Source organism: Archocentrus centrarchus, unplaced genomic scaffold, assembly GCF_007364275.1.
Source record: "Archocentrus centrarchus isolate MPI-CPG fArcCen1 unplaced genomic scaffold, fArcCen1 scaffold_24_ctg1, whole genome shotgun sequence".
Taxonomy (NCBI): domain Eukaryota; kingdom Metazoa; phylum Chordata; class Actinopteri; order Cichliformes; family Cichlidae; genus Archocentrus; species Archocentrus centrarchus.
The window spans coordinates 590,888-609,627 of NW_022060254.1; the positions used below are offsets into that span (position 1 = coordinate 590,888).

At 44.4% G+C, this 18,740-nt stretch overlaps 2 protein-coding genes across 2 annotated transcripts in view; one reads left to right on the top strand and one right to left on the bottom strand.

Moving 5' to 3' along the window:
- Positions 1 to 15,767, bottom strand: pelp1 (proline, glutamate and leucine rich protein 1). The gene is made up of 19 exons (XM_030723330.1): positions 15,588 to 15,767; positions 15,352 to 15,416; positions 13,919 to 14,024; positions 13,647 to 13,796; positions 13,429 to 13,500; positions 13,197 to 13,256; positions 12,950 to 13,106; positions 10,595 to 10,727; positions 9,351 to 9,438; positions 9,088 to 9,176; positions 8,871 to 8,984; positions 8,163 to 8,313; positions 7,544 to 7,697; positions 7,377 to 7,432; positions 6,939 to 7,072; positions 6,041 to 6,143; positions 2,752 to 4,383; positions 1,191 to 1,499; positions 1 to 530 (listed from the first exon to the last, which is right to left on the bottom strand). The coding sequence occupies exons 1-19, from the start codon at positions 15,726 to 15,728 to the stop codon at positions 438 to 440; spliced, it is 3,807 nt and encodes a 1,268-aa protein (XP_030579190.1). The 5' UTR covers positions 15,729 to 15,767; the 3' UTR covers positions 1 to 437.
- The window catches only part of med11 (mediator complex subunit 11), a 5,756-nt gene continuing 2,484 nt past the window's right edge, over positions 15,469 to 18,740 (top strand). The window contains exons 1-3 of the mRNA XM_030723332.1: positions 15,469 to 15,638; positions 15,814 to 15,993; positions 17,653 to 17,783. Of these exons, the coding sequence (XP_030579192.1) occupies positions 15,924 to 15,993; positions 17,653 to 17,783 (201 nt within the window). The 5' untranslated portion in view covers positions 15,469 to 15,638; positions 15,814 to 15,923. The remainder of the gene's footprint in view (positions 15,639 to 15,813; positions 15,994 to 17,652; positions 17,784 to 18,740) is intronic.

The following is an 18,740-nucleotide window of genomic DNA, read 5'->3' on the forward strand; positions in this document are numbered from 1 at the left end:
TAACGGAGATACATTTTACTTTATTTTTTTTAACAAAGCATATGACAGAGATGCCAAACCATAGACAGCAAAAAAGATGCAAACAAACTGAAAAAACTGTAAATTACCTGGATGATATTGTGTGTTGTAAAGATCAACAAAGCATTCTGGGTAACACATTTCAAAGAGCTTTGCCTCCTTGCTGGGCGGCTTCACTGAGGACTGTTGTCTGTGTTGTCTCTTAGACGTGATGCTAATTGTAAGCTGGAGGATGTAACCAGGTAAAAAGTCTGACCAGCCAGAAGTTGTCAATATTGTTAAAAAGGGGGGGGATGGGTATTTATGAGGTAACTAAATCATGGAAATGTGACTAATGATACAGTATTTTGTCAGACTCTGCTAACAGAAGCCAGAGATCAGTGTTAACGTCAATCACATCAGTTCAGGTTGGCAAATATTTATGAGGCGTTTGATCCAGAGGCACCATCTTCATCATCAGGCGGACAGGCGACAAAGTCAGCCAACATCGATGCCATGGCTTCATCGTGCATCTGAAAGACAGCGACAACATTCACACTGAAGTTACAATCAGAAGACTATATCGCACTTAAAGCCCTTTACTTATCTAACACTATGGCTACGTTCACACTGCGGCCTGAAGTGACCCAATTCCGATTTTCTGTTAAATCCGATTTGTTTAAGTGGTCGTTCACATTTCCAAATATATGCAACTTGGATGTGATCTGTGTATGAACAGCAGATGAAGCTGAAAATGTCTCGCATGCATAGAGGACGCGATAACGTCACATGTAGCTAGCGCGCTTAATGTTTGCAGAAGTCACGCACGAGTTCCTTCCCTCGTCCGCGTAACGGGACCTGGCCACACACACAGGTCGCATTTGAAAAGAGCGGATCTGTGCTGTTCAAACTGGCATGAAAAGATCGGATACAGGTCGCATGAGGGGGTCACTTAAGGCTGCAGTGTGAACGTAGCCTAACTCTCAGCTCCATCAGGAGTTTGTCCTCCATCATGCACAACAGAGGACCTTTCAGACCTTCCAGAAGACAACCAGACCATGTTTTGTGCAACCTAATAATTTCATATCCAGGCCCGAGGTTTGGAAAGTGCACTTCTGAATATTGCTTGTGCCTTTAATGATAAGACAGTCTGCAGCATCTTAATGAGTGAACACCTGATTCAAAAGTAATACCTTTTTTTTCTCAGGACTTTGCTCCGCCTCTTCCTTGCCCTGTCCCTCCTCTCGCTTCCTCTTGACTCCTTTTCCCTCCTCTTCACTGCTCTCCACTCCTCCTCCTTCTGCCTCCTGCTGCTCTGCTTCCTTTTCGCTGCTCTGTTCAGTGTCTGCGTCCTGTCGTTCTGTCACATTTGGTTCTGCTGAGTTTTCAGGATCTCCAGTTTCCAGGTCTCCTGCTTCAGCAGCTTCGAGCTGTTCCTCCTGATGACTGGGAAGTTGGTCATGGCTCACACCGGCTTCCTCTGCAGGTTCAGCTTCTGAGTGCTGGAGAAATAAGCAGAGCCAGCTTTAGGTGGTTAACTTGTAACAGAGTTATAAAAATATCACCTTCTTTTATCAAATATTGGAGGAAAAAACATTTCTATCAGAGGAGGGTGCAGTAATGCTCCATGTGCTGTTATATATTACTGACCTTCACAGGTGGTTTTAAAGAGCAGCAACATTAGTGAAGTGCTTTTGTTTCTTTTTTCCTGTCTATGACAAAGGTCTACTTTCTCAATAGGGTGCTGCTGAAAGCAACAGCTTGGTTTCCGTGAAGTGTGTCATGGATATCAGTGGCCTTGATTGTACTGATAAACTTTTATGCAACCTTCTATTGTGCTGCTGTTTTCCCAGGGTTCCTCTTGCCACCCTTTCCCGTTTCCCCCTTTTTTCCCTCCCTTTCCTTTAATCTCCCGGTCTGTAACAGGCCTGCTCATACTACAGCTCACTTGTCCTTGGATTGTGGGACAATCTAAAGGTGCCTTACACCATTGCACAGTCTGCAGTCATGTGGTCCAATGAAAAAAGATTTTATTAGACAGAATGACAATTAAATCTGAAAGTACATGAGAACAGAGGCACTTTATCAGCTCAGGTCATCCACCTGTGCTGCTGTTTCACAAGCTATCATACTGTGTACTGGAATATTACGCATCACAGCCTAATCAGTGAGGCTGCAGCCTAGAACAGATGCTCCTATAAACAGACTGGATCTTGGATCCAAAATGCTGCAGCTAGAGCACAGACAGGGACTGGAATGGGAGGCAGAGCCTTCAGCTTTCAGGCCCCTCTTCTGTGGAACCAGCTCCCAGCTTGGATTCAGGAGACAGACACCCTCTCTATTTTTAAGATTAGGCTTAAAACTTTCCCTTATTATAAAGTTTGTAGTTAAGGCTGGAACAGGTGACCCTGAACCCTCCCTTGGTTATGTTGCTATAGGCCTAGGCTGCTGGGGGGTTCCTATGATGCACTGTTTCTTTTCATTCCCCTCTTTTCACTCTGTTTATACTCCACTCTGCACAAACTGCACAAAAGATGTTCCAAAAAGAAAAAAGCTGCATTGTTTTAAACACTCTGACGTGTATTAAACAGATGACATAAAGTCATCACTGAGCTTCAGAGGAATAAATAAGGAATTCAACTCTTTGAAGCTTAAACTTCAGCTTCTATCTATTCTACATTTCTTTCTTTAATGTAACTCAGTGCAGTCTAACACCTTTTCCCATCAGTGGGATTTTAAAGCTGCAGGAAGTACCTGTTGACTCTGATTGGTTGGCTGTTGAGATTCAGCTGCCGGCTCATTCTCCTTGGCTCCCTCCTCCCATGAACTCTCCTCCCCCTTCTGCAGCACTGCTCCTTCTGCATGTTCCCTCTCCTCCTCAGCCTCCTCCCTCTCCTCCATTGCTCCACCAGTGACACATAGGATCTGTGGCATAGTGGGGTCATCCATCCTTTCACTGTCCTCCTCCTCCACTTCCCCCTCTCGAGCCTCCTCGAGGACTCCAATGCTCTCCACCTCCTGCATCTTCATCCTGTCCTCTCCAAATAGCGCTCTGTTAGTTTGGATCTCTTCGATTCCTCCTTCTGCGTCTCCCTCCACATTAAAACCAGAAATCTGTCCTTCATCGACCTGTGCTTGGAGCAGCTTCCCCTCCTGTATCCCTGTTTCTCCATCCTTGTCTTCGACTCCCTCCAGTGGCGGTATGTCCCCATCCTCTTCCTCTTCATCTTCCTCCTCTTCTTCCTCCAGTTCTTCACCCTCTTCTTCATCTAACTCCTCATACTCCTCCCCATCATAAAACTCATCAGCTAACTCGCTTACATCCTCCTCTTCATCCTCCTCATCCAGCCCCTCCTCCTCCTCTTCCTCCAGCTCTTCATCTTCATCTATGTCCTCATCATCCTCTTCTTCATCATCAGTGCTGTTGATATTGATGACAGCAGAATCTTCACTGCTGGCAGGTGCAGCTGGTTGCTGGTGGAGGTGCCGCCCCTGCTGACTTAGCTGATTCTGGAGGTGCATCTGGAGCGGTATGCCCATAGGACCAGACTGGCTCGCTGTAGAGGGCTGCATAAGCATCTGCTGAAGCTGCGGTCTGCCAGACAATGACTCCCCCAGACCACCAGGTGGAGCTGTAAATGTGCTGGAGTTCAAAGGTGGAACCAGGGAGACCACTGAGGCACTGGGAGGAGGAAATGAGTTGATGGAGGTGGTGGAAGCAGTAAGCAGGGGGGAGGAGACGGCTAGGTCATTGGGCAGAGAGACTCCATCAATTGTGGTTGTGGCTGCTGTGGTTGCAACCATGGTGACAGATTCTCCTCCTGGCAGTGTGACACCAGCGCCACCTGGCGCAGCAGAGAGCATGTTCTGTGAGTTTGCTGCTGTTTCATCCTGCTGGGTCTCCATGTTTAGCATCCCTGGAGGAACAATGACCACGCTGTCATCAGAGTCGCTTGCTAAGGAGATCTCTACATCTTCTGCTTCCTCTTTGTCAAAGCGCACAAACACAGGTCTTTGCCCCTCCGGAGGGCCCAGCCCTGCAGGGTCTGGCTGGTGGTGAGCATGTGGGGACAGAATCATGTCTCCTGTGGTAGGGCCCTGGCCTGGCAGTCCTTGAACCAGGGAGAGGTGGTTCTCAAAAGAGCCCAGCAGGGTAGGAGGGCCCAGACCGAGAGAGTGACGGGAGGGGAAAGGAGGACCAGGGGCAGGACCTCCAAGCAGGGTTGGCAAAGTTAGTCCAGGGGCAGATCCCTGGGAAGAGGGGAGGACTGTAGTCGTGGCGGTAGGTTTCATGGTGAGGGGTGGTAAGGGAAGGGCGATGGAGGGAGTGCGGGGATGAAGGATCACGTTACAGATGGTCAGGGCCTCAGCACAGAATGAAGAGACCTGAGAAATGGAACAGAGGGGGTGATCAGCCTGTCGTTAAAAACTAAAAACATTAATGTGAACAAAACAGCTGCCACACCTGCACAGACACACAACTGTGATGGTTTTTTGCCAGGTCTGTTGGACTACAGTAAGAGATTCGTTTAGCTCAGTCCGACCTGTTGCTGCATTGAACCTAAAAGTTGGTATGTGCAAATCTGCCGGCTCTAACGCACCCTCACAATGCCCAGGTCTGATAATCACGCACACACAAAGGACATCAACGCTCCGCACAAGTTCAACTGGCTTATAGAAAGAAAACAGAGGTTTGCAGGTTGTTGTTAAGTTGTGAGGACATTAGTGTATGTAATGAAAGCAACTTTTTCTATTTATGTATTTTTATAAACAGTTATATATGATCCTTTAGTTATGATTCTGATTTTAAGTAGACTGCTTGGTGAAGTGATGATTCAGCACTGTCTGACAAGCCTAACCCTTGTATCCTACTGCTGCCATATGAAAGATGAACTCGTTTAGCTGAGAGAGACCTGTTGTGGTCATTTTTAAGTATTTCATATAATCCAGTACAGCTGATGGTTTCAGCATAGCGTGTCTTTATCGCTGATTGTTTATTTGGTTACTCAGAAACTTTGTAATCGCAAAATTGTTTACATTTCCCCAGAAAAACCAAAGCTTCCCATGGTTTTGCCAGGTCTCCTGTGCGGTTCATTATTACAGATTGCTGACTGAACTCCTGAGTAGCTGCAGCCTTTCTAACAGACTTGTGTACATCTATAAATATTAGGGGTGGGACTTTAACGCGTTAATTTCGATTAATTAATTACGGGGAAATTAACTAATTAAAATTTTTAAGGCATTTTAATCGCACTTTGCACCAGAACGTTTCTCAGTGCACGAGTTCCAGGCATACAGATTATATCGACGCACGATGTCAAAAATTCAGCGGCCGCATCGTTCGAAGGACCCGGCCCACGTCCTTCACAGCCCACGAACACCACAAAGGCCGGAAGTGAGCAGCTAGCCTTCATATCAGCTGCCGTCACCTGTGCGTAGCTCATGTCGCCTAGCAACCGTGAGTGCAAAGCACAGCTGTGTAAAAGCAGCTGGTTAAACGGAGAACAAACTTTTTCTCCTTTTTGTGGTTTAATTTTAAGTCTTTAATTCACAATAAGCTGTTAAAACAAGCATGACACATTTCAACATCAAGGAATACAGCTGAGCGAATGATTAATTTCCAACTATAACAAGTGAGACATTAATGTTGAATAAAACTATCCAGTTATGATGCTTAACTTTAATTTCAGATGTTTGCTTATCACAGGAGCACTTCCACCCTTCATTGGTCTGTGTAGCAGACTGGTGGGAAAATAAACAACATTTTGAAGTTTAAGCTTATGTATATTGATTTATTCATCAACTAAACTTAAATTAATATTTATCATGTTAAATATTGAAATGTGATTTAAATGCAATTAATTTCGATTAATTAATTACAAAGCTCCTAATTAATTAGATTTTTTTTTTTAATCGAGTCCCACCCCTAATAAATATTTCATGGTTTGGCTGAACACACAGATCAAGAACATTTATCTCTCCATCCACTCATGTTACTACACTCTTTATGAACTTTTTCCATGTTTTAAATGCTCTGACTCACCTTAACATTCCTGTCTGTGCGGCCATTACTGAAGATTGAGACCGCACTGGTCAAAGGTGGAGGCCAACAGGGTGACGGGACCAGGACCAGAGCCAGCAACAACCTGCAAATTCATACAGAGAAACTCCTTAACTCCAATATTCATTATATTACCACTATATTATCTGCCCCCACACACATATGAACCTGAGTAACATCCCATTCCTAATCCAGGGAGTTTAATATGATGTCGGACCACCCCTTACAGCTTCAACTCTTCTGGGAAGGCTTTCCACAAGGTTTATGGGAATTTCTGACCATTCTTCCAGAAGCACATTTGTGAGGTCAGACACTGATGTTGGATGAGAAGGCCTGGCTCACAGTCTCCACTCAAGTGCTTGTATGAATGTGTGAACGGGTGAATGAAGACGTGTTGTATATGCGCTCTGAGTGCTCACAGTGGTGCTATATAAGAATCAGTCCATTTGCCATGTATGATTACATATAATTAAAGTGAATTCTTGCAGCTAAAGAACAGAGGTGCCAGAATGGTGTAAAGGTTGGTGGTTCGATCCCTTGCCCCTCCAGTCTGCACGTGAGGGTCAGATGGCACTTAAAGGCACAGTATAAAGAGCTGTGTGAATGTTGCTTGGAGTATAAAGTGCTCAGGTCCATCAGGTCGCTCTGTAACAACTGCAAATGTGTTCTTTAACTGCTGAGAGCTTTCTTAACTGAAATGTTTAAATTTAATAGAAGCATTAATTAGACTAGAAGTTTGAAGACCCAAGTTCCAGCACTGTTCCCAAAAGTTGTACGTAAACACATTCAAATTCAAGCTGTAGCAGTTCAGACCCTAATCCAGTCTGATGAAGGCCAACACTTTGTTCATCGTTACATTCGTGTGTGAGTGAAGGAGTACCTGTACAGTTCCCGTCGAGTCAGAGCGCTGCTGTACTGCCCACTCACACTCCCTGCAGATTCACATGCATTGCTGCTGCACGACTGCTGCTGCTGCAGACGCACACACAGTGGCAGGACCACCTCATGGAGTCGCTTCAAGAAATCAAGGACACGTTATTGCTATTAAAAACATCAGAATGAGGTGACCTTGGGAGAAAAAAACCCCAAAACAAAGCAAAACCACTTATGTCAGAGTCTTACTTTACACTGTATTTACAGAAAATCACAATGTGTGCAACCTCTTGATCCACACACTGGTTATTTGCACCCTGCTGGAATGAATGAATATATGCTGCTGTAGCGTTAAGCATGCATTCATTATTTTGGTAGTTCAGAGTGAAAAATCTGCATTTTCTGTTCAAGAAATCATGTTAATGTTGCTTCAAATCACATTTACCTTGTGAATGTCGTCCTTTAAGAGTGTGCCGCTGGTCTGTATGATCTGCCTCAGAGCTATAAGGATGAAAAAAGCCATCTGATCAGATCTAGTATCAGAATATCATAAGATTAGGAAACCAATAAACTCACAATGTAAGATAACATTAAACTTAGTGTGCATCTCACCCCTGACAGCTGCAAGGCAGGTGTCTTGATTGGCCAGACGGTCCCCTTTCCTCTGAAGCGATGGCCCAACTGCATCTGCCATCACCAGCTGCTTTGTCCTCCGAGGGCCAGGTTTGCCTCCAGGAACAACATCAGCTGAAAGCCCAGCCCGGAGCTGGAGAACAGGACACCCCCCACACCCACACCCACACCCACACCCACACACACACACACACACACACACACACAGGAGAAGAAGAGGTCAACACTTTTGCCAACAGGGTGGCTGTAGCTGTAGGAGCTAGAGCAGGTCACCTATTGATCAGAAGGTTGGCAGTTTGATTCCTGGCTGCTTCGGGATACTGAACCCCAAGTTGCTCTCCGATGCAAGCGTTGGAGTATGAATGTGTGTGAATGTTGGACAATAAAAGCACTTAGCTCAGTTACTCATGGAAGTGCTTGTATGAATGGGTAAATGTAAACGTGTTGTTTAAGTGCTTTGAGTGCTCAGCCAGAGGATATAAGAACTAGTCCATTTACCAACAAACTCCTGGTTCCCCTCAGTTTCATAAAGGTCAGTGCTTAAATTTTTATTTTATTTTTTTATTGTACATTCAATACACATGCAAATTTAACCTACCTTAATAGACTCTGCCCCCGGGGTGATGTCACCAAGTAGGTGGTTAAAGAGGAGTTCTGAGTGGCCAGGGCTTCCCTGAAGGATGTTAGCAGATGCTCCAGCAACCTGGACCCACAGCTCCAAGGTTCTATACACAGACACCCGCACTGCACTGTGGGAAGGAGGAGAAGACACGAACACTTGATAATGTATTATTACATCATCTGCAGGGCTGCAGCTCAGACTGTAATTTCCCACAATGTTACTAAAACCGCCTCCTCCTTCCTACACAGCTCAGGATTTTCATTTAATCTTCCAATTACAACCTTCTTCCCTATCCTGGCCCTGAACCAAAGAACATTTCCTATCCTGACATTTAAAACATTAAAATTCTCCTAATAATAAAAAGGTAAATGGTCATCATCAATATTCTCCCATTTAAACACACATGCTGCTGCTCTGCTACACGAGGCAGTGTCTTGCTTAAGGACACTTTGGGGCATTGAGCAAAACAATGAGCCTACGTTAGCAGCAGCGCTTTCTTATTATTCTTCTGTTAGATTTCACAGCAGACAGTCGATTGCATGCAAGGCTTTTAGGAGCATCTGTAAATTGTAGCTACAACCATATCATACATACATATAAAAAACAAAAAAAACAAAACACACTCTTGCACTAGTCGCTATTAGCTGTGTATAAATGTAGCAGTTGTATAAGGCTGTCGGTTACCTGTAGGCCCTCTGTTGTCCCACACTGGCTTCAGGTAGAGGCGACCAAGCAGATAGTGTTTGAGAAAACAGCCTCTGTACTACTGCAGAGTACTGAACCATACCCACATGCACCCTGTAACACACAGTACAAATCAATCTGAAGTTGTACAACAAGCCTATTTAAAGCTGAAATCAGCAGACATCCTGTGCGTGTGCACGTGTGTTTAAGTACTCACGCAGCGATTAGACCTGACAGGACTTCGAGCGTGTTGGTGTGTATAATGGGGAGAACCAACAGCCTCAGACTTCCATCTCCTGTTAAATTCTGACACACACACACACACACACACACACACACACACACACACACACACACACACACACACACACACACACACACACACACACACACACTCTAGGATCAGTACTATTCACTCACACTAAAGTAACTCTGTTCATTACTATCCCTGTCTGTGTGTGTGTGTGTGTGGGCGCTCACTATGCTCTTGGAGCTGACGGCGAGGGCTCGGCACACCAGGTTGAGTATTAGTCTGACGGGCAGGCGAACAGCTGAGGCGGGATCTACTCTGATGGAAGGAAACAATAAAGGAATAACGTGAATCCCTGCTGCACATTATTGCTCTTACAGGCTTGATTAACCATTTCCACAACATTACAGGGGCCTCTGAAAGTACATATGACATGTCTGCTACATGTAACATTTAATGTCTGTCAGATGGACCCAGGCTATAAAAGTGTGAAGGCCCTGTTGTAATTGCACCGTTTAATATTATTTCTGCAATTCAATTTTCATGCTTTTTGAGGCCCTAAACATGCTCAAAAACTCATGAAACTTTGTGCATCCCTATTTCATATATTTCAATGATTTCAGACAAGGGGATAGCAAAATGGTTCTATAGCGCCACCTATAAATTTGCAGAAGACAGCTACACTAGCAACCTGTCCAGGGTGTACTCCACTTCTTGCCCTTCTCATCAGTACATGAGATGGTGGATAATGTCAGAGCAGATCCTGTGAATTATGCATTAAACACAACACACAGAACTACAGATAGAGAGGAGGCCTTTTGCCTCCGGCTGCTCTGTGTCTGTGAAGACTCTCCTACCCTAACACTCACTGACACATGGCTTTTATGTTCAGTGGAAAAAGGTGTAAGCAGCAGTCATCCTGGGATCTCATGACTATGTAGTAGTCACAGGTATTTCTATGTCCAGCTACATGGCACATGGCTGGATATTGTCCTCCCACAATTTTCCTTTTTTACACTATGATGCTATGAACATGTTGTCTCCTTCAGTACACACTAACATACCAAAGACCAAACTATAACTGGCCTCCATGCTCCTTTCTACTCGCCAGTGAATGTGTAACATTTTTTAAGAAGGTTTCCCAGGTTTAAAAACCTGTGCATATGCACAAATATTAGTTTTAAAAGGGTTTATGTGTAAAAAACAATGGGACATCCTTGACCTTAACCTAGGGCAAGCAAGGCTAACCAACAAGTCTTCTTGGGTTTTCTTTGCACAGCAGAATGATAACAGTTAACTACACGTAGAAAGATGTGGAGTTTTTCATGCTGCAAAATTCAAAAGTGAAATTTCATTTAATGAAGAGGCCCACGACTTCCATGTAGAATTAAAACCATCCACAAGGTCAGAGAGCACTATACGCAACAAAAACATCTGCTCTGGTAATCTGAGTGTGAGTGTGTGTGTGTTGTACCTAAGTGTGTGCTTGAGTGCCAGGCAGACAGCGGTGTATCTGTGCTGGAGCTGCAGAAGCAGCAGGGGATCGGTTTGGTCGAGATGAGGAAAGGCCAGCTCCACCCCGGGACCTTGATACTGCATTGCTCCATCTGTGACCGCAAAAAGTAACTGAGTAACCTGCACCATCAGCACACAACACTCAAGTAAAACCAGATAAAACTCATTACAGACTGTGATATTCATCTTAAAAACAGGACTTGGGCCACTATGTCATCAACATAGACAGAATAAAAGTCTGATATCAGATTTTATAGATTTTAAGAACAAAACCGCACACACTGGACAGGCTCTCCTGGGAAAATTTGCTCCAGGCCCAGGAACATCAGCAAGGCCTGTACAACAGAGGGGCTAGACTCAGACAATTCACACTGGGATACAAAGTGCTTGTACCACTTCATTTGTCCAGCTCTAAACTACTGTCCAAGTGGCAAGGGCCCTTTGTGGTCACATGACAAGTAGGGGACATTAATTACAAAATGGAGTGGTGGGACAGGGGTGGAGTCACACAGATTTACCACCTCAACCTCCTGAAAGCATGGAGAGAGGGAATCTCTCCAGCTTCCCTGGTGAAAGAGAGCTTAGTTTGGGCCTGAGGTGTCCAAGTCAATCGTTCCCACCTCACTCCACTGTCATGACCATCTTCTGTTGGCCCAGAGAGCAGATGCTACTGCATTACAACAGTGCTGGCCAGGTCATACCACCCACATACAGCACCACCACAAGTATTTAATCCCCAAGAAAACATGACTCGGTACTTGGTGGAGAAACCCTTGTTGGTGAGCACAGCTGTAGGACATTTCTTGTAGTTGGTCACCAGGTTTGCACACATCTCAGGGGTACTTGGACCCCACTTCTTGTTTACAGAAATGCTCTAAATCCTTTAGGTTTCTCGACTGTCGCTTGGAAACTCAACACTTTGGCTCCCTCCGCAGATTTTCTATAGGACTGAGGTCTGAGACTGGCTAGGCCACTCCATGACCTTAATGGGCCAATATGTTTTGGTCATGGTCATCCTAGAAGACCCATCCACGACCCATCTTCAGCACTCTGGCTGAGGGAAGGAGTTTCTTGTTCGAAATTTCACAGCACGTGGCCCCGTCCATTAGTCCCTCAGTGCGGTGAAGTCGTCCTGTATTCTTAGCAGAAAAACAGCCCCAAAGCAAAATGTTTCCACCTCCGTGCTCGACTGTGAGGATGGTGTTCTTTGGGTCATACACAGCGTTACTCTTCCTTCCAACACACTACATTTTAATTGATGCCAAGCCTTCACTGAATCATTGAGATGTTCACTGGCAAACTTAAGATGGGCCTGTACATGTGCCATCTTGGGGGGGGGGGGGGGGGGGGGGGGGGACTTTGCAGGCGCTGCAAGATTTCAATCCATTGCAGCGTAGTGTCTTACCAATGGTGCTCTTGGTGACTGTGGTCCCAACTGCCTTCAGATCACCAACGAGATCCTCCCTTGTGGTTTTCTCATTATTATCTTCACTGACTGAGAGTGATTGATGGTAATGTTATATTTCTTCCATTTCCAAATAGTTGCACCAACAGTTGTCACCTTCAGCTTCTTGCTGATGGTGCTGTAGCCCAGTCCAGCCTTGTGCGGCTCTACAGTCTTGTCCCTGAGATCCTTTGGCAGCTCTTTGGTCTCGTCCAGGGTGGTGGAGAGGTTGGAATGGAAGATAATGATTCTGTGGACAGGTGTGCTTAATACACATAAGTTTTTATGGTGGATGAATAGCTTAAAAACCTCCAACATCTTTTCCTTTTTTTTTTTAGGTTTTAGTTTTCAGGCATCATATTAGCTGCAGACACCACTGGACTTGGTTTAGGAAAATGTCACAGCTTAGATTAAAACAGATCCTTTTATAGTATAAACAACATATCAGAAATACTTTTCTGCTGCAAAGTGAACCCAGTTTGTAGCACTGCATCATCACTTCTGTCAGCAAAGCTCTCCAGCTGCTCCTCTGGTTTATAGTCTAGTTTTATAACTTCTTTTTATCGTGGCAGAAACAATTAAAACAAAGTTGAGACAGAGTTAAAAATGAAGTATTAAATATTTTAATTTTAGGATACACGGGAAGTTGGCTGGAGGGGAGACTGGTTTTAGTTCATGAAACATTTAGTTAACATATGAAGAACTTCTTGTTTTTATCTTTGGTTACTAAGGTGTACATGTACTTACTTCTTTTCACTTAAAAAAATTAAAATAATCAAAATATGTAATTTGTGAAAAACACAACAGTACATGGACAGAGAAAAAAAAAGCTACACCTGACACACAACCACTGCTCACAGAAAGACGCACCTGTTTCTGATCCTTGGTAGAGCTGAGCCAGCAGGCCGTTGGCGGAGGCCAGCAGGCAGTGAATCTGATTGGTCCAGCCCTCGGCTCTGCCGGCCCCGAGCCCTCTGTCCAGCACGCCGCCGAGGCAGGGCAGGCGACCATAGCAGTGACAGGCCATCTGACAGATTAACATCGAAACAAAGGGTTAAAACCTTCGCAAAAAAAAAAAAAAAAAAGACTTGGTACTTGTTTTGTAAGAATGTCAAACCTCTTGTGCTTTCCTGTTTGTGCTGTCCATTTTGCAGAGGAAATAGGCTGCTAGCTTGTCCTTAAAGCAAACAAAAAACAGGTGATGCTTACTATAGGCTGCATAATAGATCTGAAGTTTCCAAAGTCTAAAATGCATGTTTGCATTTATTTTGCTGATTGATCTGTCACACTCTAACTGTGCAACATGATGAACGGCACCAAGAAAAAAAAAACAGCCCCAACAGTCTCACCCTCAGGGACCCACAGGCTCTGGGATAATAGGTCATACAGGCGATCATTCCCTCCATGGCTGCCAGCTCACACTGGAATCAAAGGAGAATATGTAACTGCTATAGGGTAGTTCAGAAAGCTGAAGCTAACTGAATAATAACAGATTGATAGATCCAGTGTCTTCATGGCATAATTAAACATAATCACGATCAACCCAGTTACCGTCCTCACACCTCACCTCCGACTTGAGACCCAGCAGAGACGTCAGGATGCCCAGGATGGAGTTAAGGCCGACCTCTCTGGCCAGCTCTGCTAGCTGAGATGAGTACTGCAGCAAGTCCTTCAGGATGTTCACCGCCAGCTGGACTGTCTGAACTGGAGCCTGAGACTAGAAAAGGACATAAAAAGGTATTTTTATTAAAAGAAAAAGGCTGCTTTCATGTACAACCTGGGCTCCAACGGAGGAGGCGGTCCTCTGACCCCGTCCATCAGTAAGTGTCTGTATCTTACCTGTATGACTTGCTGCAGGGAGCGCAGCCAGGAAAGGCAGTGTTGCTGGAATAGATCACTGGAACTGTCTTTGACCAGCATGGAGAGCAGGCAGAGCCCCTCAAACCTGCACACATGCACACACACAGTTATGTTTCATTACTTTATCCTTGCCTAGAACCTTAATATTAACCTTAACTTTAAATTTTTATACTAAAGTTCATGGTAAGTTGGTTTTTGGCCAAAAAAGGAAAGCAGACATCCATTAAGAACACACAAACAGGAGCAACACAAACATCTCATCTCAGTACTATTGACCCCCAAAAAGAAAACTGGGAGGTTCTACAGCTAAAAGTAAATAACATAAAGTTAGACTGTGTGAAACACACATCCAGGAAACACAAACCTTTACTTAGAATTTTGGCACATTTCAGTCTTGTCGTCATTTCACAATAAAAATTGTTTTGGTAAAACATGTAAAACACCTTCTCACTCAGGTGGGAGATTGTTTCGATTTGTTACGGTGTTTTTTTACATGCCTTGCATCTATTTGACTTTTTGAGACTAACCCACCTGAACCCTGTTTTGGAAAATAAGAAAGGGATTTTTTTTTTTTTCCAGAAAACATTGAAATATTTAATGTACTAGTTACGATGTTCTTTCCCACTAGTTGTCAAGATTTGGGAGAACAATTTCCAAAATATTAAAACTCAAATTTACTGTTATAACATATAGTCAGGGGTGAGGGTGACCTAAACTCTCAGAGTTGGAATCTCTGGTCAGCAGGTCGGAGTTGTTGCCTTATTCTCTTATCATTTAGTTTGCAATTTTGCATGTTTGCAACTAAATATCCTTCAGTTTACATATGCATTTGTTTTATATCTGAGAAGTCCAGCTGGGCTTAAAGTTTTAGTCTCTCTTTTGATTGACTTCTTGAGAGTTTGTTGTTTTTTAAATTTGGCCATTATCAGACGTATGTGTCGCATCAGTTGACGCATGAATTCCACAGTGGAAAAGACACACAGGAAAACCCTGATATGAAGGATGCTGCTGTGTGCAGACACTTAATGAGCAGGTGCCCATGAGCAGACAGTAGGTGCAGGTTTAATTATGACTCTCTGTGAAGCAACTCAGTGGTGCTGTGAAGGTCCAGATTTCTATCCAGCTCAGTCTCTGGGCCCAAGTCAAATACCTCAGCAGGTGTCAGGTAACTCAGTTTAGTTCATCAGCAACATTATATCAACATTATTTCTCAGATATGTTGGTGTAAACGTAAATAAGGGTTTAAAAACACAGTGGCACTAGTGTGAGTCAGTGTGCGAGACCCACACACAGCTCGTATCATTTGGTCTCTGAAATCACACGAACAGCGTTTCCTGGACGTGCGCTCAGGTACCTCCAACCTGAACCACCACCATCGGAACACGTGACAGCCCGTGACGATCCTTTCTCACCTGGTCTTGCTCGAGCCCAGTTTGGCATTGCTAAAACCCACGAGACCCCCGACGGCGCACGCGCTCTGCGGAGATAAAATCAGAGTTAAAGAGCGGCAGAGGCCACACACAGAAGAGACAGAGAAGCTGTACCCGCTGCTGCTGTGTGCCCACCCTCAGCCCACCGAACAACAAAGCCCGCAGCGGCTGCGGCACCGCGGGAACGGGCCACGGCGCGCGCCCGGGCCGAGCTCTACCTGTGTCTGGAACACGCCGTGCTCTCTGTAGCTGGCCAGCAAGGCGGGCAGGTACTCCGGACGCTGCTCTTTCAGAACAGACACCAGGCCCTCAGTTAGTCGCATAGCAGACGGGCCATGCAGCCAAGCCGACGTAGCCATCTTTCCTCGCTGCCCCGCGAACGTCACTACTGTGCGACGTCGATTACGTCAATATTTAGCGCTCTCTTTGTTGTTCCCCTCATAGGTTCCCCTACGTGAACGCGCTTTATCTTAGCTTTCCTCTGTGGAACCGTAATTAAAGAGTGCTTTGGACCACGCTGCGAATCACTGAGAACGGCTGCTTGCTGCCTGCTGATGGCTAATGAGAGGCTGAGAGCGCTGGAGGACGTGGAGAAGGAGATCGCGATGGTGCTGCAGTGTGCCGGTGAGGAAACGCGCAGCCTCGCCTGCTCCTCACAGTTCTTCTGTTCCCCAACCGGACCGAGAGGTCCTCGGTGTTGTAGAACAGAGAGCTGGTTGATGAGATCTTCTCTCTTTGCTAAATTAGTCTCTGTAATGTGAGTGTGAGCGGGGACAGCTGTGAGTACAGGAGGGCAGGCCTCGGTACAGCTGTGACAGATTTGGGTTCAGGACAGAGTCTGGTTGCTTTCTTTGGTCTCTGCTGTGGGAAGTGGAGCGAGGCTGGTCTAGTTCACAGGGAAGAAAGAAGAAGTTTTTCTTTGGTCGTTGGCTGATTTATTTTTTTTTCTTTCACCCATTTTCAGTCCAGTCCTTGTGCCTGACCATATTCAGAGAATTTTGGTCTGTTAAGTCACTCAAGTCTAACTTATGAATTATTCAAACATTAAAAAGGCTCCTAACTCAAGGGATGAACCAGAGTTGTCTACAAATAACAGACAGCTCAGCAAAGAACCAGTTTTAAATTATATTTTTAGAAACTTTGTTGCAAAAACACACAATTTGTTCCTATATCTTTAACTCAATCTAAAAAAAAATGCCAAAGATGGTGCAAGAATACAAATTGTATTAACAAGGTAAATGGACTGGTTCTTATATAATACTTTTCTACTCTACTTTGAGCACTGGAAGCGCTTAAGTGATTGCCTCAGCGAGCTGATAGCCAGTTACATTACACATTTCAGCATGGTGTGCAGTGTGTCCTTAATGAAACTGGACAAGTGGAAGACAAAAGACTTGGCATAAAAAAAAAAAAAAAACCTATCTGGAGCAGATAAACAGCATCTGAAACAGTATCTCTCAGGTCCTGTCAGGACCTGAGAGATACTGTTTCAGATTTATCGGTTGATCAATCCACTGTTCACTCAAGCCTCATCAGAAATGGTCTCAGTGAAAGGGCGGCTGTCAAGAAGCCATTCTTAAGGAAGAGGAACAGGGAGAAAAGGTGCAGTAAAAGCATACCTGAATAGAAAAATACAGTTTTACAATGTCAGTCATGGATTGGCGTCCCCAGAGGCTGGAGTTTAAAGCAGTGTGGATCATCCTGAAGAAGAGCTTTGAAGGTCCTTTAAGAAGCCTGGAGAAGTATTCCTGAAGAATACTAAAGAAATGACAAAGCTGCCTCAGAGAGAGAGAGAGGTGGAGGTACCAAATATTGGCTTGCAGGCCTGTTAGACACTGTTTTTGCCTCACATGCTGCATTACAGTTTCTGTTTGCACATTTCAGTAAATCACTGCATCTATTTTTCCAACACAATATTAAAAGAAATGAGGGGAGGCTCAAGACTTTATTCACTGTTATTGTACCGTACACACACACACACACACACACACACACACACACGTCTTGTTACAATCCTTAGCAATAAATCCCACACAGTACTGTGGGGTGGCATCCCATTATTCAGACTGCAATCATCCAGTCCAAGAAATAATTTTTTCATCATAGTGACTGAGCAGAGACGGATAAAATGTAAAACTTTATGGTTAGAACTGTTATTTTTACACCTAAATAAGACATCAAATCCTTAAGTAAGCTTTCTGTGTTGGTGTCTAATCTGTGAATCATTTTTTGGCATGCTTCAAACTTTAGGTCACATTTCTCTGTTTGTGTTTGTCCTTGCAGGTAATATTGTTCTTGAACTCTCCAAAGATAAACACAATGCCAGCTTCCTGGACCGACAGCTCGTCCAGTTCCAGAACTCAGTCAGCCGAGTGGAGAATGAACTGAGTGCCCAGATCCGCTACCTTACACAGGTTAAACACACAGCTGGAGGCCACAGCAGATTCATTTCATAGTTATTAAAGTACTACAAAAATCAATTTATATCTATCATCTACCTATGAGCCAAAGCTCGGGCTGCTTTAAACCATCCATTTTTCTTTACTCTTGTATCTTTTGAGGTCACAGAGAGGGAATATCTTTAATATGTCCCCTTGGCACACAGCTCCAACAGCAACTCCACTCACCTGCTGTCTAGACTCTGGTTAAATAGGCAGTTTCTCTTAGGAAGGTTCCTAACTGAGTGAAGTCCCCTGGAAGCATCTGTGTGTCAGCCATAATAAGAGCTGCTGCATCAGCTTCTTTAACAGAAGATAAACTGAAGCATCCTTTATGAAATGACCCACAGTTCAGCTCTTTGTTCATTAAGCTTCCAACCTCAGTAATGAAGTGATATTTTTCTCTCTTATTTGACCTACAAGAAACAATGTGGTAAACCAGTTAAAGTGGCATTCAGTTAGTGAGCAGCTAAACCTGATTTAATGAGCATTACTATTCAATGAGTTCATTTTCCCTTGTGCTGCAGCCTGGTGGTGCTTTAGTGATGCATTCATGGTGCACACATGAAATAAAGTTGTAGTCATGGCACTCAGCATCTGGCTAGTGACAGAAGAGCGGGAATAAAAGGAGTAGGGTTTTTTTTTTCTTCTTCTTCTTCAGTGGTGGTAATTTCACAAAGCAACTTTTGAAACAGTTCAACAAATATCACCAAACCCTGAAACTGTCTCTGTGCAGTTTGATCCAGAATGTGTCTGGTAGGTCACATACAGCTGCTATATTTCTCAGGGAGAAAATATTAATGTGTGACAGAGAGAGATATGAGAAGGTAAGAGATTAATTTCAAGGGTAAGGATTCAGGAGACAGACATGATGATTGGGTTTTCTCTGTATTATGTAGGGTCTTTACCTACAATATAAAGCACCTTGAGGTG

What these genes read in the sequence shown, in the direction of transcription:
- pelp1 (XM_030723330.1), bottom strand. Translation starts at nt 15,728, where the DNA reads ATGGCTACGTCGGCTTGGCTGCATGGCCCGTCTGCTATGCGACTAACT. An exon ending in CTACCAAGGATCAGAAACAG is followed by an intron (nt 10,728 to 12,949) that starts GTGCGTCTTTCT and finishes TTGCGGTCACAG; the next exon opens with ATGGAGCAATGCAGTATCAA. An exon ending in AAAGTCCTGAGAAAAAAAAG is followed by an intron (nt 531 to 1,190) that starts GTATTACTTTTG and finishes GCTGTCTTTCAG; the next exon opens with ATGCACGATGAAGCCATGGC.